At 37.2% G+C, this 22,258-nt stretch overlaps 1 protein-coding gene across 6 annotated transcripts in view; it reads left to right on the top strand.

The window, feature by feature from the left end:
• The window catches only part of Tut4 (terminal uridylyl transferase 4), a 90,407-nt gene that overhangs the window by 35,507 nt on the left and 32,642 nt on the right, over positions 1 to 22,258 (top strand). For all 6 annotated transcript variants that reach the window (XM_050136358.1, XM_050136355.1, XM_050136354.1 and 3 more), the window contains exons 10-18: positions 894 to 1,013; positions 1,215 to 1,427; positions 4,949 to 5,123; positions 5,756 to 6,453; positions 10,056 to 10,206; positions 11,254 to 11,340; positions 13,741 to 13,844; positions 20,235 to 20,292; positions 20,381 to 20,484. In XM_050136358.1, the coding sequence (XP_049992315.1) occupies positions 894 to 1,013; positions 1,215 to 1,427; positions 4,949 to 5,123; positions 5,756 to 6,453; positions 10,056 to 10,206; positions 11,254 to 11,340; positions 13,741 to 13,844; positions 20,235 to 20,292; positions 20,381 to 20,484 (1,710 nt within the window). The remainder of the gene's footprint in view (positions 1 to 893; positions 1,014 to 1,214; positions 1,428 to 4,948; positions 5,124 to 5,755; positions 6,454 to 10,055; positions 10,207 to 11,253; positions 11,341 to 13,740; positions 13,845 to 20,234; positions 20,293 to 20,380; positions 20,485 to 22,258) is intronic.

The raw sequence follows: 22,258 nt of genomic DNA, 5'->3' as shown, positions 1-22,258 counted from the left end.
TATTTAATTTTGATTTCTTTGAGACGGGGTCTCTATTATTTTCCCTATCTTAGAACTGACTATGTAGACCAGGCTGGCCTCACACTAGCAGAGATCCACCTCTGTTTACCTCTCAAGTACTGGGATTAAAGGTGTGTGCCAGGGGCTGGAGAGATGGCTCAGCGGTTAAGAGCATTGCCTGCTCTTCCAAAGGTCCTGAGTTCAATTCCCAGCAACCACATGGTGGCTCACAACCATCTGAAATGAGGTCTGGTGCCCTCTTCTGGCCTGAAGGCATACACACAGAAAGAATATTGTATACATAATAAATAAATAATTAAAAAAAAAGGTGTGTGCCAATTTGCCTGGCCTTATTTTTATTTTCTAAGCATTGTTTGACATCTAAAAAGAGATCATGAAATTCTTTTTTTTTTTTTTCCTTTTTTGGTTTTTCAAGACACGATTTCTCTGTAGCTTTGGAGCGTGTCCTGGAACTAGCTCTTGTAAACCAGGCTGGCCTCGAACTCACAGAGATCCGCCTACTCTGCCTCCTGAGTGCTGGGATTAAAGGCATGTGCCACCACCACCTGGCTGAGATCATTGAATTCTAAAAAGGTTTTTCTTGCCTGATGTGGTAGTATACACCTGTAATTGCACTAATTTGGGGTGGGGTGGGGTGGCAAGATGTTTGCAATGTTAAGTATAGGCTACACAGTGAAGTTCTGCATCAGAGTGGGCTATATGAACAGGAAACTAGGAACATGAGGTAATACATTCTGGATGGTGATATTTCAGATTATTTCTTAAGTTTCATTGTTTTTTGACCTTTTTTTTAACAGTGAAAAACGAGCTACTTGTACTATGAAAATTGAAGAAAGCTAAATGCTAGGACTTTGTTCTTTTCTGTTTTGCAGTTGTGCTATATTGACTCCCAAACTGATGGTGGAATCCCTTCTTACTGCTTTGCTTTAATGGTGATGTTTTTTCTTCAACAAAGAAAGCCCCCTCTTCTTCCTTGCTTACTTGGAAGTTGGGTAAGCTTGAGTTTGTGATGTATATGTGCATGTATATATATATATATATATATATATCAAATGTATATATAGTTCTTGCTGAGTGTTGTGCTCAAACATTTTAAGGTGAAATTCTGGTTTTTCTATCTTTTTTTCCCTCTTTCTCTTTCTTTTTTTAAAAATAATTTTTCTACTACCAATTTGGAATGCCTTTTTATATAGATTGAAGGCTTTGACCCAAAAAGAATGGATGACTTTCAGCTGAAAGGCATAGTAGAAGAGAAGTTTGTGAAATGGGAGTATAATTCAAGTAGTGCAACTGAGAAAAACTTAATTGCTGATGAAAACAAAGCTAAGGCAGACCAACCAAAAGATGATACCAAGAAGACAGAAACAGACAACCAAAGTAATGCCATGAAGGAAAAACATGGCAAAGTAAGCTTTTTGTTTTTTATTTTAACTTTTCTCTCTGTAGAACTTATGAATGACTTCAAGTGAAACTATTTGACTAGCAGTAGATTGACCTCTTGGCCTCATTTTCCTCATCTATACAGTGAGGGGTTGATCTGGTTTAGTTTTTGGTCTGAGATTTTCTAATAAACGTATGTATTGTTTGAGTTGTATCAAGGTAATTCTGTTTCCTTTTTCATTTAAACCAGCCAAATTCCCTTAATGGGTTAAGTTTTCATTAAAATTTAAGCGTAATGTAAATTATGTGGCCAGATTGGGTAGAGAAATAAAAAGTCTTTTGCTCAGTTAGAGCAAATCAATTCAGCATGCATTTATTAAAGACCTCCTGTGTTCCAGGCATTTTCTTTAGTGCTAGACAACGATAGGCAAATATACATGGATTGTGTTCTTCATACACTTGTAGTATTTCAAGAATATATGCATTGTTGTTTGAAATGATTGTTCTACTTCACACTGAATTGTTGTAGTTCTCTGGATTTACTTCATTATTTTAGAGAGTTGTCTTTCTTCTTCAACTACTTTCTACTTTTTTTTCTCAAAGCATTAGTACTCCCAATTAGTGATCTTGCTTTTTAGTTTTCTGAGAATACTGAAGCAATCAAAAGAGGACTACACACTCAACCATCATCTCTGTCATTTCTACTCATATTCTTCCTTGCTACGTCTGTTTCTAAAGGAACTTCCCATGCCATAATCTAAAGGCATCTTCTCCATTGCCTTCTGAATTATTTCAGAATATATTACTTTAGCAGTTTTCTTTCCTTCCTAAATTGTCAACTTTTCATTCTTTAATCAAGCATTCTTCTATTTCTCTCATTTTAAAGAAAAATGTTAAGTACCTTCCCTCCCATCTATTGCTTGGTTTCCCTTTGTAGTAAACTAAATAGAATTGTTTCTATTCATGATTTCCATTTTTCTGTGTCTCTTTAACTCACATTAGCAATCTGCCAAAACCTGTATTATTAGCTTCTATTTTGTTAAATTTTATGGTCACTTAAAATTATATCTTTGTAATAGCAACATTTTCCAGTTGATAATTTCAGCACATCACACCTGTGGCTGTTTAGTCCATCTCAGGTTTTTCTTTGCTAATTCATGTTTTTCCCTCCAGTTAGTAACGTTGAAGTGCTATGAGCTTGCTTTATGATCTCTCTTTTTCTTTTTTCTTTAAAGATTTATTTATTTATTATGACTTACGTGCGTTGGTGTTTTGCCTGAATGTATGTCTGTGTGAAGAAACCAAATCTGCTGGCACTGGAGTCACAGAAAGGTGTGAGCTGCCATGTGGACGCTGGGAATTGAACCTGGGTCCTCTGGAAGAGCAACCAGTGCTTTTAACTGCTGAACCATCTCTGTAGCCCAATCTCTCTTTTTCTGGTATATCTTATTTCCTGTGGTAGGTGATCCTGTCCAATCCTTTTGATTTTTAGTGCCATCTGTAGGAGCCTAGTTAGTGTCTTTTTAGGTATCTAGGTATGTCTAAACTGAACTTTGGATGTTACTCTGAAACTTGGAAGGAAGTTTTTCATGTTTCATCAGTTGATAATGCTTCGTCCTTTTAAGCATTCAATTTAAAACTCCAGAAACAGCTTTTATTCCTTTCTTTCTTGAAAATCCTATATCAGGTATGTTAAAAAAATCTTGAATCTTGTTATTTTTACTTCAAAATATATCTAGAATAGCATCACCTTTTACTGCGTACTGTTACTATCCTAGTTCTAGCCACTGTCATCCTGGCCTGGATTTTTTTTTTTTTTTTTTGATTTTTTTCGAGACAGGGTTTCTCCGCAGCTTTTGGTTCCTGTCCTGGAACTAGCTCTTGTAGACCAGGCTGGCCTCGAACTCCCAGAGATCCACCTGCCTCTGCCTCCCGAGTGCTGGGATTAAAGGTGTGCGCCACCACTGCCCGGCTTGGCCTGGATTTTTGCATGTCTTTTAACAGATATCTAATTCCTGCATGTACTCCACCTTTATTTATACTCAGCATCATCGTAATCTGGGTGGCCGTAAAAAGGTTAAGTCAGCTATTGCCCTTGTCTGTCCTTGCACAAAAATGTAATCAGTTGTTTCTCATTTCAAGTCATCATTGCATCACTCTTTGCTTCTTCCATTTCCTTCTACTACACTAGCTTTCAGTCTTCTCTTTTGTTTTCTCCCCTCTTCCTCCACTTTCTCTCCTTCCATGTGAAATTCACATGGTTTTCTTTTTAAAGCTAGTCACTCTTTGGTGTTATGTGCGTTTGTCTGCTTCCTATTCTTACAACACATTTCTCTTTTCATCAGGTCAGGATTTCTGAACAAAACTGATCCTGATACTCAGTTTAGCACTTAATTTTTTCCTGTTCCTTTATTTCCATCCCTTTTTTTATGGTCAGCTCATCCCCACCCCCCATAGTACTTAGCTGCTTCTAACTTATTTAGTCTACCTATCAAGCATGTTCTCTTCTTATAAGCTCCATGAAGGCAAGAACCTTGACTTCTTTTAAAAGATTATCCCAAATCCCACCTTAACATTTAATTTTTACTGCAATTCTTAAGATCATTTCTCTGTCCTAATAGTCTGTATATGACCTCTCCTTCTTTGGGTAGCAGTATTGTGTAGAGAGAGATTCTTAGCACAGACACAGTAGCCAGGTGGTCTTCAGTCAGATTCTTGCGCTGTAGAATTGTTCATGTAGGTTTAAGCTTTAGAAGTGTTTTTAAGGATCGGAGGCATTCTGTGAAGGTATGTGTAAATGTGAGTTTTCTTTGTTACGATAGCCTTCGCACAAATCCAGGAACATAGTAGGTTCTAAAGAAATGTTTGCTGAATGACATTTTTTTAATATTTGAAAGTAATTTACAATATGAAATTGTAATAGCTATCCAGTAGTTTACAACCTTGACTGTGCATGAGGTTCACAAAGAGCTTCAAAAAAATATAGGTGTGGTGCTTGTAATTCTAGTACTTGGGAGGTTGTATCTTGAGCTACAATCTTGCTTGCATTACATTGAAACTCTGTCTCAAGCTCACACATCTAGTCAATAAAACAAATACAAGAAAGATTAAAAAGCAAAACAACAAAAAAACTAAAAGGACTGGAGATGGACCTCAGCGGCAGAGCATTTGCTTAACATTGTGCAAGCCCCTGGGTTCCATCCACAGCATTCTCACCCCACATGCTCACACATACAGAAACCCTAGTCTCTGGATATCAGTCCAGATATCCCAGATCAGTTAAATCAGATTCCTAGAAGTGATATGGAATTTCATGCTCACCTGGTGATGGTTTTGTGCAGTCAAACTTGATAGTCACTGGCTTAATGAAAAAACACAGAATTCCTTGGATTTCTGTAATTCAAACTGACTTTTTTTTTTTTTTTTGCTCTTGATAATGCTTTGTTATGCCTGTTTGAAAACATAATCACTTAAATTTTTTTCTAATTAACAACTTACTGATTTTATAGTTTTGAGAAACTTTAATGAAAAGTATTTTCTCTTCTAGTCTCCTTTAACATTGGAAGCACCAAATCAGGTACCCTTGGGACAGTTGTGGCTGGAGTTGCTAAAATTTTACACACTGGATTTTGCTTTGGAGGAATATGTCATATGTGTTCGGATACAAGATATTCTAACAAGAGAAAACAAAAACTGGCCTAAAAGACGAATAGCCATTGAAGGTGAGATGATACGCTGTGTATGTGCGAGCTGTTTAGTGCTGTGGTCCTCACCTTCTAACACTGTGTTTCTAACTTTATCCCTTGGGTACGCTAAAGAAAACGATGATTGGTTCCACATGAAATCCCAAGCACATAATTATGCTATGACAAAAAGCCAGATGTAATTGTTCATTCCTTTAGTCGTAGCACTTGGGAGGCTTAGGCAGGAGAATTGCCATAATGAGTTTTGTTTCAGCTTGGATTATAAGAGTGAGATCCTGGTTCATATGACAAGAAATGAAATTGTTAATATGAGTACTGGAATTTGAAAGGTTTCATTTAGTGACAGTTTTGGGGAAGCAGAGTGGCACAGCTTCTAGTAATATCTTGACTGAAACTGATTTTTGAATTGACTGTAGTGATTCTCTTATAAATTAATTTTCTCTTTTAGCTTCTGAGCTTATGGAAGAAACCAAAGATACTACATTTGTCTTTCTTCTGCTCTGTTTTTAAGAATTTGTTTGGATCCTGGGTTAGAAAACTTTGGGAACATATTCTCTGTTGATATTGCAGCAGTTAAGATATGTTTGTGTAAGCATGGAAGTATAATTTGTTAGTAGAAACTTAGCCATTGATCATTTTCTTTTTATTAGATCCATTTTCAATCAAGAGGAATGTTGCACGGAGCTTGAACAGCCAGCTTGTTTATGAATATGTTGTGGAGAGATTCAGGGCAGCTTATCGATATTTTGCCTGTCCTCAAAGGAAGGGTGGAAATAAATCTACAGCAGATTTCAAGAAAAAAGAGAAGGGGAAAATAAGCAATAAGAAACCAGGGAAGTCTGATGGTATGGCAACCAACTGTTGCATTCTTCCTGGGGAAAGCACAGAAAAAGTAAACCCAGAGAGAGATCAATCTGCTAAATATAATGAAATGGAGCTTACATCACAGAGATGTATTGTTGACAATGACAGTATGTTGGTAAATGAACTAGGTTTGGCTGACCATCGACAAGATTCTTCATCTCTTTCTACTGCCAGGGAAGGCAGTGAATTAGAGCAAAAACCAGCTGAGAAACAAGGTGATTTAACACCATCAGAAACTTCTTTAAAAAAGGAACTCAGCCAGTGTAATTGCACTGGGTCCCCTGATGGAGCTGAATCTGCTGGAATAGACTGCAGATCGAATTTAGAGATGGAGAGTTCACATCAGATTGTGTGCAACAACTTATCTGCTACCTCTTGCAACTGCAAAGCTACAGAAGCTCCTTCTGACTTTATTGATGATGATAACCTCCCTTCCCAGGAACTATATTATGTGTTTGATAAGTTTATTTTAACCTCTGGCAAGGTAGGATACGATAAACAATTTGTAAAACATCGTGGTTACTGTATGACTATTGATAGTTTTTAGATTTATTAATAGTAACATAAAATAGCTTCTATGGTCGTGACTTGTTTTGGAATGATTTTAATGTGATTCTTTTACTTATATTCTTTCCTATTGTTTGAGTTAAAAAGAGCATATAAAATGTAATCAATAATCCTACTAGTAATTGGTTTTCTTCTCCTTTTCATACATGAAATTATCTGGTATTATGAAAATCAGATTAGCAAAGCAGTGTATATTTTAAAAATCTGCTTATTTATATATACATATATATAATTATGTTTCTCTTTAAAAAGAAGACAAAGTTTTAATTTAAATAATTTTTCATTTTTATTTTTGGTGTGAACATATAACTAACTATGTTGCTAAGTTGTAGTTGAAACTAAGAACAAGAGTCAAAAACATGGAGAATGTAGGTTCTGTTCTGACACTGAACATTTCCGGACTTTTTAATATTTTTTGTGAATTGCAGGAGTGCTGTCCTTTTAAAGTGGAAGGATCTGAACTTAAACTCTTCAGAATGTTCAAAGTACTACAGCGAATAGAAAAGAAGCAGTAACTTTTGTTAATAAAAGAGTTTTAGCTACATTGCATTTCTTCAAGTACCGTGTACATTACTAAAATATCTGCATTCAGAATGGCAAAGTGATTATTAAATTTAATTGTAAGCATAGTAGATTATTGAGGGAAAATGAACTGGAAAATTACTTACTGTTTTATCAATAATTACTTATTTACAAAGTGTAAGCTTCTTAACCTATTTACTGTACATTATTTCTTTTTTTTGGTACTGGGGAGTTGACTAGGTGGCTAAGAGGTTCCACTTGTTGGCCTACATCATCTCTCCAATTCTAGGGGATGTCCTCCTCTTCTGACCTCTGGGCACTGCAAACACGTACACATCCACACATATTCAGATGCATACATGTGCACATAATATAAAATAAAAATTTAAAAAAACATTAAGATGAAATTGGATTTTTAAAAACTGTTTTTATTTAATCTGTTTTAATATTTTGTCTACGTGTTTGTCTGTGCACCACTTGCTGAGGCCAGAAAAGGATATTAGATTCCTGGGAACTGTAGTTAACAAAGATGGTTGTGAGCTGCCATCTCGGTGCTGGGAATTGAATCCAGGATCCTCTGCAAGGAGCAGCCATTGCTTTGACCTGATCTCTTCAACTCAGATTGATATTTTTAAAGACTGTAGAGACTACACATGCACACATGCGCGCACACACACACACACACACACACGCACATGCATACAACTTGATGTGTGATAAGTCAACACCTCTGAAATCATGACCACTGATAATGCCACAAATATATTCGTCATCTCAAAAAGTCCTTTCTTTACCCTTTTTTCCTTTTATGGTAACTTTAATCTCCTTGCAAAATTCTAAGGCCATAATACGGTATTAAACACAGGCCCAGACAACAGTGGCTTTCCAGAACCTGTTTATTTTGCATAAATGAAATTTTGTACCTTTTGTCTCACACTTCCTTCTTTTTTTCTTCTCCACCCAGGCAGAATTTCTTTATTTTGTATAAGGATACATCTATTATATATTATCCAGGTTATAGTATTTACTTATATAGACTGTTGAAAAAACTTAACTAAATGGCAAATTGTTAGAAAAATCTCTTAGGTACAATTTACATTCCTTATAACTTACTCCTCCCTCCCCCAAATTTATACTAAGGTAAGTACCATATCTTTTACTTTGCTAATAAAATGTAACTTAAAAAATATTCGTTGTAGCTGGCTAGGTGTGTCTGTAATTCTAGGCCTCGGAAGAGCGAAACAGGGAGGTTGTCAGTTTGAGACCCACTTGGACTACACAGCCAGTTTTGAGTACAGCCTGTCCTATAAATTAATACTATGTTTTACAGTAGGAAAGAATTTCTACTCTAAATATATCATTTTAGAAAACAGCAGAACAGAATGCTTTGAAAAACTGATAGCCGGGCATAGTGGTATGTCTTTAATCCCAGCACTTGGGAGGCAGCTCTGAGTGGATCTCTGAGTTGGAGGCCAGCATGGTCTCTATAGTGAGTCCTAGGACATCCAGAGGTATATAGTAAGACTTTGTCTCAAAAAACAGAAAATAAAAGTAGTACTCTTAATTGAATATTCACATAAATTTAAGTATTTTATGAAGTTATTGTTCCTCTAGAAGTTTCTGTATATAATCTGTTGTTTAGTTTTTTAAATTTACGTGTATGAGTATTTGCCTACATGTGTGTATGTGCAGTACATATGTGCTTGGTGCCTAAGGAGGCAATAGAGGTTGTCTGTCCCACTCAAACTGGAGTTATAGGTGGTTGTGAGCTGTCTTGTAGCTTCTGGGAATCAAATCCAGTTTTCTGTAAGAGCTTAAACGTTGTCTCTCCTCTGCGGTCCCCTTTATTATATAATTTGAATCAAGAGTTTTTGGCTATGTACATGTCCAGGCTAGCATTGGAGGAACTCTTTAGGCACACATAATAACAGTGAGGTATAGCAATCTTCCTTAGTCATGTGTGCTTTTTTTTTTTCTTTTTCCAAGACAAGGTTTCTCTGTAGCTTTGGTGCCTGTCCTGGAACTAGCTCTTGTAGACAGGCTGGCCTCGAATTCTGCTTCTGCCTCCTGAGTGCTGGGATTAATTAAAGGCGTGCGCCACCACCGCCCAGCTCCTTGATTGATTCTTAAGACAGAAAATATTTGGAGTAAAATGAAAGATGCAATTTAAAATATCTTTCTGAATAACTTTTTTAGGTCTCGGTAAATTAAACACACAAGGTAGGAACTGTGGAATGTAGCTCAGCTCAGTTGGTAGTGTACTTATGTGCATGAGGCCCTAAGTTTGATTTCCAGAATTGTATAAACTCCGTGTGGTAGTTCATACCTGAAATCTCAGCCCTCAGGAAACAGACGGCGAATCCGAAATTCTAGGTTATTTTTGTCTACATTACCAGTTTAAGAGCACCTTGGGCTGCTAAGAACCTGTCTTATAATCCAGATAGATGGCAGATAGATGGGGGCTGGAGAGATGGCCCAGCAGTGCACTGACTGCTTTTTCAAAAGACCTTGGTTCTATTCCCAGCACTTACATGAGGGCTCACAACCAGGTGTAATTCCAGTTCCTGGGGATCTGATGCTTGCTTCTGCCCTCGGAGCACTGGATGTGCAAGTGGTGCACAGATACCAATGCACATAAAATAAGGATTAATATTGGGGGGTGGGAAACCCAGACAAATAAATACAAGGTATATGTTTTTCCTCTGGGAGTTGATCAGGCTGTTTGAATTAATGCAGACCTTTTATATTGCCTGTTAATTTCTCTATCTTATATTTCCAGGTAAATTGTTTATTATGTTATGTTGGTGGGAAAGGAAAGCAGTTAAAACAGCTTTTTATATTACTTGTATTTCATAACAGCGTTTTTACAAAACTCTCCCAAATTAATAGGTTATCAGAACTGAGTTAACTACATAGTGTTTGTTGCTGCTGTATTTTTGAGTATGCTTTCTAAGTGGTGAAATGAGTTTATTGGATTGTTTTTTAATCATTATTTAGCCGCCAACAATAGTATGCAGCATCTGCAAAAAGGACGGCCATTCAAAAAACGATTGCCCAGAGGATTTCAGGAAAATTGATCTAAAACCTCTACCACCAATGACAAATCGATTTCGAGAAATACTTGATTTAGTATGTAAAAGATGTTTTGGTAAGTGGTTGGTACTAAAACTACTGGAAGTGGGTTTTTAGATATTGAATATCTATTTTCTAGTTTAAAAACAATTTTCAGTTTTGATTGGGCAGAGGTTTTTTATTAATAGATAAGATCAAGCATAGTTATTTAATAAGTGCTAATCATATTCTGGGTACTGTGTTAAATGCAAAGGAAAGTATAATGGAGTCTATATGTACTACTTTAAGAAACTTTATTGGCTGAGTGAATTCCCACAACAGTGCAAGGGATATTGCAAGAGTTAAAACTGAGACTGAATATTTGAGTTATCTAATATTGTAGTTACTAGTTCTTTGTGCTTATTGAATTAGGTTAGTTAAAGCTATGTAAAGTTAGAAAATATCACTGGCTTATCTCAAGCTAGTGTACATGAAACTAGTGTATGGGTACTGTGTTGGGAGGTCTAGCTAGAGAACATTTCTTGTGTGCTTTTGGACAGTATTTTCTTCGCTGGATATAGAATATATTTACCTAAATTAACATAATTCTAACTAAATATGGCTGGATATGGTGGCATACCCTTGTAATCCTAGCATTAGGGAAGCTGAGGTAGTATTACAAATTTGAGGCCAGCCTAGACTACATGGCAACACCTTGTCTCAAATCTGTTATGGGGTTGGCTCAGCAGTTGAGATCACTTGCATCTTGTGCAGAGCATCCAGGTTTAGTTCTGTGAACCCACATGTTGGCTCATAACCACCTGTGACTCCAGTTCTGTGGTATTCAGTGCTCTCTTTGCAGGCACCAGGCAGGCACATGGTTCACATGCATGCATGTCTGAAGAAAACAGTATTGGTTTCAAAAGGTAAATGTATTTGTAGATTGTAGGGAAAATTATCATGTATAATATACATATATTTTAAATCTTTTTCTGCCCCCTGCCCTTTCTCTAATACCATTTGTGGTATTAAATTCATAAAAGTAAGTAAGTAGTGATAATATTGAGTCAAAATTTTTAGGTTAAAAGCCTGAAGAAATTTTCATATTCTAATTCCCTCACTTTTCTTTCTCTTTTTCATATAGATGAATTATCACCACCTTGCTCTGAACAACACAACAGGGAGCAAATTTTAATTGGCTTGGAAAAATTTATTCAAAAAGAGTATGATGGTATGTCATAGGCTTAATGTTGGCGCTTATTGTTACTGTAATCACATGGTTTTGATTTTGACTGACTTAAAAATGTTTGTTAACTGTTATAAGTACTATGCTAGGTTCTATGACTATTACTCATAAAAGAGAAATTTCTGTCATTGGTATATTTAAGAGGGGATAGCAGTAAAATACATATAAATATATCAGTAAATAGTAAACGCTATTAAGACTATGGTGATTAAAGAAGTGAGAGGTTGTGTAGTAAATCTCTCATGACATAGCATTTGAGTTGTACTTACATATTATATGAAGGAACATATTATATGAATTTCCAAGGAGAGAATATTATAGAAAGAAAGGGTGGATACTAAGTCTTAGATTATGACTGACATTCTTATAAGACTGATTGGAGGTTCAGTGTGTTTGAAGTGGAATGGAAGATACTTTTTAATAGAACGATGAGGTCATAGAGGTATCCTAAAGGTTAGATCATTAGGACCCTTTGGACATTGGTAGAAGGACTTTTTGTTTAATGAAAGCTATATAGTATTTATATCATTAAATGATAATCATCTCAGAGAACAGAGTATAACACTCTAAGAGTACAAGCAAGAACATTGCAGAGAACTGTGATGTAAGTACAGATGAAGCACAGACATGGAGGAGGTAAGTGGTCAGAATTGGTTATATTTGAAGGTAGAGCTAGCAGGAATTGCTAGTGCATGTGTGATATAATGGAAAGAAAAACTAAGCACGATCTGAAGGCTTTTGCTCCAAAATAGTAGAACAGTTTTTTTAGCATGAGCTTAAAGAATCAAAAGGTTTATGATCAAATATTTTAGAAAAGGATATCTACAGTAATTTATTTAGAGCTGGGCAGATGGCTCACTTTAAGTGTTGTATACATGAGGACCTGAGTTTTATTCCCAGAACCAGTGTAAAAACATAGGGTGCAAGGGCTGGAGAGATGGCTCAGTGTTTGAGAACATTTGTTCTTTCAGGGAACTTGAGTTTGGTTCTCAGCACTAGTGTCCAGTGAATTGTCTGTAATTCTAGAGATTCAACACTCTTTTGCTCACTACAAGCAGTTGCAGGCGTGTGTGCATACATGCCCACGCATACATGTGTAACACATTTTTACTCTCAGCACTGAGGAGGCAGAGGCAGGCCTCCTATCCCTGGTGCTCACCAGCCAGCTATCCTAATTGATGAGATCCAGACCAATTTTAAGTGTACCCCCTCTCTTTTAAATAAAACTCATACTTAATTTTATTTGATCATCATAGTTGTTTTTACGAATATTTGTATATTTGAAAAATAAAGTCTCATGCTTTGAAGCATTTTATATTGAGAATATTTTAAAGGATGTTTTATTATAGTAGAATTTAAAGTAAAACTCATAAAAATTTGGATCAGCCTACTGACCTGAATTGATTCCTTAGACCCATGAGGTGGATAGAGACAACGAACTTCCACGAAATGCTCTCCACCCTTCACACATGTGTTATGGCGTGCTCACACATGCTCATATAAAGTTTTAAAAATATGTTGAATGTATCACAAATTTATATGCCATCTTTACACAAAGACTTAGCTAATCTATTGTTCCAGTGTTGGTATATGTCCTGCTGAAGTGAGCACTGTAACTTCTTTTATCCTCCTTAGTTATCATTCAAATTTAATCAGTATTACATGGAAGAATTTTTTTCAAAATATGGGATTTGTTGTCTTACTATGTAATTAAGAGTCAGCAAAATGACTCAGCAGGTAAAGGCACTTTCCACTAAGTCTGACATCTCTGGGACCCACTCAGTAAAAGGAGAGATCCAATCCACACAAGTTTTCTTCTGTCCACATATGCATGTTGGTATGCCCCAACTAATAAATAAATTAATACAAATGTGTAATTAAACCTTAAGTTACAAATTGTTATAGAACTCTTAAATGAGAAAAAATACCTAACATGATTTATATCTAGTGAATTAGAGTGACTATGGGAGAAAAATTAACCGTATATATTGAGGCGATAATTTAAAAGTACTTGAATTGTACACTGAAAGAACTAGTTTACTTTTAAAAGATGAGTTATCAGATACTGAACTTAGTCTTTGGTATTGTTGAAGAACAGCAGTAGGTGGTAGATAGTTCAGTTGGAAGAAGCTGAAGGTCTTAGTGATTATGCAAGTTGAACAAGGTATTAAGGATTTCATATATTTCTGGTGAGCTTCTAAATAGATAATGATACTGTTTGCTGAGAGTTGGTGTTTTAGTTACTTGGGTTTAAGAATAAGCAAAAGATCTTAGCTTTTGGGGTTGGATGTTTTGGAATTTCCCAATGTATCACTTTGTGTTAAACTATAGTAGATGTTAGATGACTCCTCTAACCTGTTCTTTGACTTATTTTCTCGAGCTTAGAAAAGGCAAGATTGTGCTTATTTGGTTCTTCAAAGAATGGATTTGGGTTCCGTGATAGTGATCTGGATATTTGTATGACTCTGGAAGGCCATGAAAATGCGGAGGTAAGGGGTAGCAGAGATGCTTTAGCTGTTAAAGAGTGCTGATGCTGCTCTTCCAGAGGTCCTGTCCTGAGTTACCAGCAGCCAAGTGGTGACTACTACCATCTATAATAGGATCTGGTCCCTCTGCTGGCAAAGAGAGCACTCATATATAAAATATAAATAAATAAAAGTTAAAAGAGTTAATATTTGTAAGGGATTTAAAAGTTTGTTTTTAATCTATTGGTTAATGTTTTAATTTTATATGTGATAATGATTATGCATGTTATTTTTGTATCAATGTGTTAGTAATAGTGTTTGAAATATAGAAGCATTAGCATTATGGATTTAGAAGATTCTCAAACTTGCCTCTGTGGAAATTGTTAAAAATATTCAGACTTGGGCTGGAGAGATGGCTCAGTGGTTAAGAGCATTGCCTGCTCTTCCAAAGGTCCTGAATTCAATTCCCGGCAACCACATGGTAGCTCACAACCATCTGTAATGAGGTCTGGTGCCCTCTTCTGGCCTGCAGACACACAGACAGAATATTGTATGCATAATAAATAAATATTTAAAAAATATTCAGACTTAAAGTAAAATTACTATTCTTCCTTTTAAAAAAAAACGTTTATTGATTCTTTGTGGATTTCACATCATGTATTCTGATCCTACTTTCTCTACGTCTCCTCACATCTTCCTTCTGCCCTTACACCCCCCCCCCCCCCCCCGTCAAAACCAAATTTAAAAGAAAAACAAACAAACAAACAAAAAAACAAAGAAAGAAGCAAAAAATAAAGAAGAATCTTGTGGAATCTTGTGGGGCCTGTTGAGTCACACAGTTTACCCTTCAATCCTTTCATCTTTTCTTGCAAGTCATTGGTCTGACTGGAGGCCTTTGGTTTTTGCTGCACCATGTATAAATGGGCTCTCACTGGGGCTCCTCTTGGATATCCTGTTGTTGTCCTTTGGCATGGACGTCCTGCTGTTTTGGATCTGTTGGCTCATCCGCTTCTCATGCTCAACAGTTTATATATAGGTTCAGGGAATGTTGGGGTGGGTCAGTTCATAGCCTTGGTTCTGGACCTGGACGCTAGCCTCATTGGTCGGCCCACGGGGGTCAGTGGAACCATGCGCGTCTTCACTACCCAGGTGAGCTCTCCAGCCCTGCTTTGGCCAGCTTGCCTAATTCAGCCTATAGGAGTCAAGCCGTTGTCCTGCTCTCAGTTCCTCACATCTCCAGGGTCAGCTCTACTGTTTCAGGCAAGGTGCAGGGCCCTCTCTTGTGAATACAAGGATAGGTTGTGCAGGATTAACTCTCCTGCTCTCATGCCCTTGGGGTAGGCTCACTTTTGTGTTTGTGTCTCCCACCCTTAGTGGTCAGCTCCAGTATACTACCAAGGCAAGGTGTATGGACCCCTCTCCTCTGTGCTGCAGCTAATTCTCTCTCGTGACCCTATGACCAGTTCTCTTGCCTGCCACAGGTAGTAAGGAATAGGGGGGGGCATCATTCCCTCAACCATGCTACCACATGGCAGATAGTTGGGGGGCACGTAAGTCAGTTAGTTCTGTTGCTCTCACGCCCTCAGGTCTGACTCACCTACTTCCCTGACAACAGGGTCGTCCCTAGTGTGCTGCCCAATGGGGGAAGCAGAGCCTGCTTCTCTTGTGCGCCGTAGCCAGTCAGGGCTAGCTCTCCCACTCTTGTGATCCCAGGGCGACCTCTCTCAGCTTGTTACAGGTGGTAATGGGTGAGCAGGGAAAGCATCTTTCTCTCACTACTTGGCAGACTGTGGGAGGGGTGGAGATCAGCTCTAGTGTGCTATCCAGGTGAGGTGAATCTTTCCCTCGTGCAGGCAGGAGGAGCTCTCCCCTGAGGAGTAAGGACAGCTTGCCTACTGCAGTATCCATCAAGGGGCAGGGCCAGCCATCCCAGGCCAGTAAAGGGCAGGGCTGGCTCAGTACAGCATGATTCCAATGATCTCGTTTAATTCTTTCTCTGGGTATCACCACACACCCCAGTTGCAGCAGGACCAGACATGGCTTCTGCTGCAGTTAAGGCTTGGATGCCACCACAGCCCTGGTGGCCCCACCCAGAGCAACACAAGCACCTGTGGCAGCGTGGCCCTTGGGCACTAGACCCTGGGCATCCACAGAGCCCTCTGACAACATGAACCACAGACCCAGACATGGATGTTCATCCTGTTTTAATATAACAACTAGGTCTTTGAGACTTTCAAGGGTCTAGTAATGAATTGGGTGAAAAAGTTAGCTTACCGTAAGTTGGAATCTTTCATTCGAACCAATGAGATGCTGGTACTTCTATTTGGTTGTAAGTATTAATCTTACTTTGTTTTCTCTCTCTCTCTCTCTCTCTCTCTCTCTCTCTCTCTCTCTCTCTCTCTCCCTGTTATATACTCTACAAGTAGAAAATGCAGGTAGTTGTTCAATTTATAAGTGGATTATATTCTAAAAATTAATTATAATTTTGGGGTACTGATACCTTATTTACATAGAAGCAATGTTGCAATGACTGAAGGTTAGAAATTTTGCTTTGGGTGCCACTTATATATTCTTAACCCATTTTGAGGTAGATATTAATTACCCCGTTTTCAAAAGGAGACTGAAGCTTTGAAAGATAAACTGGGGGCTGTAGAGATAATACAGTAAGTAAAAATGCTTGTTTCCAAGCCTGAAAACCTAAGTTTGATCCTGGGAGCCACATGGTGGAAGGCGAGAACTAGCTTCAACAAATTGTCCTCTGATCTCTCTATGTGCCATAGTGCTCCTATTTCCTTCATACAAGTAAATAAATAAATAAACATATCTCCCCCCACACACACAAAAAAGAAAAGACATTCATTTATTTAACTTCACCTCACCTTGTACATGATGAAGCTAGCATTTGTGTCCAGGGCTGTGTGGTTCCTGCTCTTCATATTATATCTCACTGCCTCTCTTATTTTTTTTTTTTAGCTGATAATGCAGCAAAATATAGTATTAATAGTAACGTAGAACCTAACCTTTACTTTATGAAGTAGAAAGTTCTCTGAATAACCTTGACATATAAGGAGATGTTTTTCCCAGTACAGTCTCAGCAGTGGGATTGTGATCATGCTTTTTTTCTTCTTTGTGTTGTAGACTTTGGTCATGTGAATGAGTGTCCAAGCTCTAGTGAAGAAAGGGACTCGGTGGGGAAGAAGTGCCTTAGTCCATTGTTGGAGGAGTTAGGGGAGTGGACCCTAGTAGAGATCGTTGTTTGACCCATATATCTACTGACTATTTCTTATTAATAATCATGTCTCAGATAAAGTTCATTGGCTACAATACTGCCAGTGCACCAAGCTATTTCTTTGAGTTTTGTTTTTATGTTGTGCTGTGCTATATGTACTGTGTTATGTATACTATGCTATGCTACATTATGACATGGTATTATGTAGCCCAGTCTGACCTAGAACTGCTCACACTCTCAACTTCTTAATTCCAAATATTCCTGTAGACCCAACTCAGAGCCTTGTATATGCTAGTCCAGCATTCTGTACCTGAGCCATATTCTCAGTCTTGCTGTTAGTATTTATGTTTCAAAATTAACATTTGTGAGATTGGAATAAGGGAAAACTTGTTGTCATCTGTAGTGGTGTAGTGTCACTGTATCTTCTGTTAGAGAATAATTCACAAGCTGGAGAAACGGCTCAGCAGTTAAAAGTGTACATTACTTACTCATCCAAAGGACCAAGTTTGATTCTCAGCAACCAAGTCAGGCAGCTCAAAAGCCACCTGTAACTCCAGTTGCAGGGGATTGGAGGACTTGAGCCTCCTTGAGCACCCACACATGTAGCGTGTGTGAGTGTGTGCTCACACATCCATACCCATATATACATGATTAAAAAAATAAATCTTTTAAAGGAAATAATCCAACAGAATTGTGTAGCCTTGTGTTCCTGAGGCAGTTCTTCCAGAAGATGATTTTAAAATTCGTAGTCTTAGGGTAAAGATGGTGGTGGTATCTTGTTCATGGTTTTTTTTTTTATATTTATTTATTATGTATACAATATTCTGTCTGTGTATATGCCTTCAGGCCAGAAGAGGGCACCAGACCTCATTACAGATGGTTGTGAGCCACCATGTGGTTGCTGGGAATTGAACTCAGAACCTTTGGAAGAGCAGGCAATGCTCTTAACCACTGAGCCATCTCTCCAGCCCCCTTGTTCATGGTTTTTTATGACTCTAAGAAATTGGTCACCTTAATTTTTTAAAGATTTTATTTGTCATTATCAGTGTGTGTGTGTGTGTGTGTGTGTGTGTGTGTGTGCGCGCGCGCGCGCACGCGCGCGCACCTGAGTCATGACAAATGTGTAGAGTTCAGAGGTCTGGCAGTCAATTACTTTTCTGCTGTGGATTCAAGAGATTGAACTCAAGTCATCAAATTTTCATGACCATTTTGCAAGCTCAATGTTTCCTTGTTTTATAAAGAAACTGAACCCCATCATTCTGGGTAAGAGGCTGTTGGATCTCTGTGAGTTTCACACCAGGCAAGTCTACACAGAGCAACCTTTTGCCCCACCCCTCAAAAGAAACCAACTGAAGAATTGTAAATATTGTCTTTCTTTATTTAAATTCTCACCTCTGTTAGAGGAGATTGCTCTATTTGAAGAGCAAAAACTGATGAAATAGGGAAGAGAGATTTAGATAACTTCTTTATTAACTTTAATATTTAGATTTGAATTACAAGTAGGGAAGTTGAGACAGTTAAGAAGAACAAAATACTTTATTCCAGATGAGATATTAACTCTTTAAAAGGTTGTCATGATTATATATTTTACACAGTAAAGAACAGTTACCTTTTCTTTTTAGTGTATGTGAATTAGTAACTGATAATTCTATTGAAATCTCCAGATTTACCTGCATAGACTCTTTTTTTCTTGTAACGAAAGAATATAAGTTGAATTATACAAAAGTGATTTTATGATGATAGTTAGGATTGATTTTTAATGCTTCTTAACTTAATACAGATAATTTATAAAGCTATTATTCTGTTTACTATTTCCGTTTTCATCGCTATATTTTACTGTCTCTGCTTCTTAAAAAATACTGTTCAAATTTGCAGAGGGCTAAATTTCCTTGAGGAAATTGGTGCTGTAGTAATAGAAATATGTTTATGTACATCATCAACATAATAATATAGAAACCAGGCCCAAGGGCTCATGCCTTTATTCCCAGCTCTGAGTTCAAGGCCAGCCAGGGCTACATAGAGAGAACCTGTCTCAAAAACCAAAAGAAACAAACAAGCAAAACTAAACCCACAAAACACATAATAGCAGTAATAATAAATAGCTCAAAAATTTCAGGTGTGTTTCTTGTATCAGACTTGCAGGGTTTTTGTTTTGTTTTGTTTGGGGGGGGTGTTTGTTTGGTTTTGATTTTCTTAGATAGGGTGTCTCTATGTAGCAGCTCAGGGTGTCCTGGAACTCTCTGAAGACCAGGCTGGCCTCAAACTCACAGAGATCTTGCCTCTGCCTCTTGAGTGCTTGTATTAAAGACATGTGCCACCACCTCCCTGCTGCTGCATGCTTGTTAATAGGTTTTATGTAATTCTCCAGCAATTCTGTAGGGCAGGAACTTACGATTATTTTGACTTTGTAGAGTATTAATGTGATGCTTGGGGGTGTTAAGGATCAATCGTGCAGATAGTTAATAATTCAAATTTGAATCTGACTTTGTCTAAATTGGGTGCCTGTGTTATGTTTTTTTTTTATCATTAAGTGATTTGCCCTCACTAAACCTATCTTTAATTTCATTCTGTAACTTTTAGCAGAAATGGCATCTTAAAGATTTTTATACGTTATAGTTTAAATAATGATCTACAATACCTGTACCTTTTTTTTTAAATGAGTGAGTTTATTGAATATATAGTACCAGAACTGAAACAGTAAAACAGTAAGTAAACTGACTAAATGTTCTGTCGGGACCCTCTTGTTCAAAGGGTCTTGCTGTTTTGTTACCCAGGCTTCTCTGGTAGTTTCTGCTGGATTATATGTCTGATCTAACACTCATTGTTTTGATGCTTACTGTTTTATTCTTTACCCATTCAAAACCTAAAGAGTGGATATCATAGTTAATTTTCTGTAAAAAAAACAGATTCACATACTGTAAACTATTTTACTCTCTTCATGCTTTTCAGACTTTAGTCTGTGTGAATAACCTTGGGATCTTACTAGGATACATCTTAGGAAGGCAATTATACCAGGTTGCAGGTTTATGTTGATGATGGGGTTTCTTGAATTGTTACTTAGTTAACAAGGTTATACAGCTCGTTATGATTAGAAATATTAAGTACTAGTATTAAATACTAATTGGTTAAAGCAGAATTTACAGTAGATAGAATTGAACCCTACTTTCTTATTTATTTTTTTCCAGAAATTAAACTGTAAGGAAATAATTGAAAATTTGGCGAAAATTCTTAAAAGGCATCCAGGTAAAATTTTATATCTTTTTGAAAAAAAGTACTCTTTAGCATTATAAATGTATTTAACTTGCTGAAGATTTTGCTCCCTCACCCTCAGGTTTAAGAAACATTCTGCCTATAACTACTGCCAAAGTGCCTATTGTAAAATTTGAACACAGACGAAGTGGACTAGAAGGTGATATCAGTCTGTATAACACATTGGTAAGATTTTCTTTATGGGCCCAGCTATAATTGTGTTTTATTTTATATATATATGATATTAAAATATAACTACATCCCTTTCCTTCCACCCTTCCCATGCATCTTTGTGTTCTTTCCACAGTTTGTTGGTATCTATTTTTTTAATTTTGTGTATATATGTCTTCCATATGTATTATGTATGTATATTCCTAAACACATAGATAACTACAACCTGTTCAGTTCATATAAAGTTACTAACTTGTGTGTATATGATTTCAAAGCTGATCACTTGGTATTAGATAACCAATTTGTGTTCTTTCCTAGGAAGACTATTCTCCTGCTCTAAGCCTTCCTTAGTTTCCCTTAGTCTCTTTTCTAGGGTTGAGGTCCCATGAATTTCACTTTTATTTTAAGGTGTAGTTCTTGTTCAGGTCTTGTTTAGACAGCCATGTTGTTGAAACTTCATGGGTTTCATGTCTCTGAAATTTCTAGCAAATGTCCTCTTCTGTGACCCTTAAATTTTTCCTGCCTCTTCTTATGTTATGATTTCTGAGCCTTAGGTTCAAGAGTTGAATTTTAGGTGGATCAGTGAGGGCTGGGCTTCTTTCACATGGTCAGTTGTTTTTTGCATTTGACTGTTGTTGCTTTTCTGTAATGATCTCCATCTGTTACACAGAGACATAGCTTCTCCAGGTGGAAAGATAAATATGTATAGAGTGTAGATCCATGAATTTACTGGACTCTGGTAGTTGATAAACTTCCAGTACCAGGCATGATTTTCCTCTTATTGAGTTGGCCTTAAGTCTAATTAAAAAGATATTGGTTACTGCCAAGGTAATTAAGGCATGTGCACCACTGTTGCACCTTTGATATGGTGCCATGCTTATCTTTGCTTTAGCTTGTAGGCACCATAGCTGAATAGGAATATTGGTTACTTCCCTCTCTTGGAAACTTGCATGGAATCTTCTGGTATAAAAGCTAGTCCTCAGTGAGAAGGCTTTTGGGCTAGAACTAGATTGGCTCTTTTAGGTCCTGTATCAGAAGATTTTTTTTTTTTTTTTTTTTTTTTTTTTTTGAGATGGGGTTTCTCTATTTAACAGTCCTCTCTGTCCTGGAACTCGATTTATAAACCAGGCTGGCCTGGAACTCATAGAGATCTGCCTGCCTCCTGAGTGCTGGGATTAAAGGTGTGTGCCAACCCTCTCAACCCCTCACCCCCACCCGTGACACAGCATGATGTCTTAAGCAATAGGAAGTTACTGCAAACTTCTGGGAGGCAACCAAGGGCAACCATTATAGCCTATATTTTGGAAGTCTCTTACTTAGATAACTCTGACCAGCGACTCAATAAGGAACTTTTCATGCCTGATGTATGTTTTCTTGTTAAGTCTGTGGCTTTTGAGGGGAGCATTGTCAGCCCAGATGGGGAAATTTTATTTAACTATATATGTAGATGTATTATTAAATGTAATTTTAGATAGATAAATAATAACATGATTCCTTATGACTTTGTTAGTTTACTCTCCTCCCTCTGAATTAATCCTCCTCCCCTTATGTAATTAAAATGCCTCTGCCCATTTTTTTCTAAAATCTCTTGTACTGTTATACTTCTCTATTGCTCTTCTGTTCTTCCCCATGGTTCCTCTTTCTTTCTTTGTTTCTTTCTTTCTTATTTTATTTTTAACTTTTCTGGCTTCTTTAGTTACTTCAGGTTATATACTCACATCTGAAGATCTGAACCTAGGAAACCGTAGATGGGAGAGAATATCATGTGTTTATCTTTGTGGATCTGGGT

This window comes from Alexandromys fortis, unplaced genomic scaffold, assembly GCF_014885135.2.
Source record: "Alexandromys fortis isolate MF-2015 unplaced genomic scaffold, M_Fortis_MF-2015_v1.1 scaffold_13, whole genome shotgun sequence".
Lineage (NCBI taxonomy): Eukaryota > Metazoa > Chordata > Mammalia > Rodentia > Cricetidae > Alexandromys > Alexandromys fortis.
Note: the sequence above shows the minus strand (reverse complement) of the source record. Positions and strands in the feature narration are given on the sequence as shown.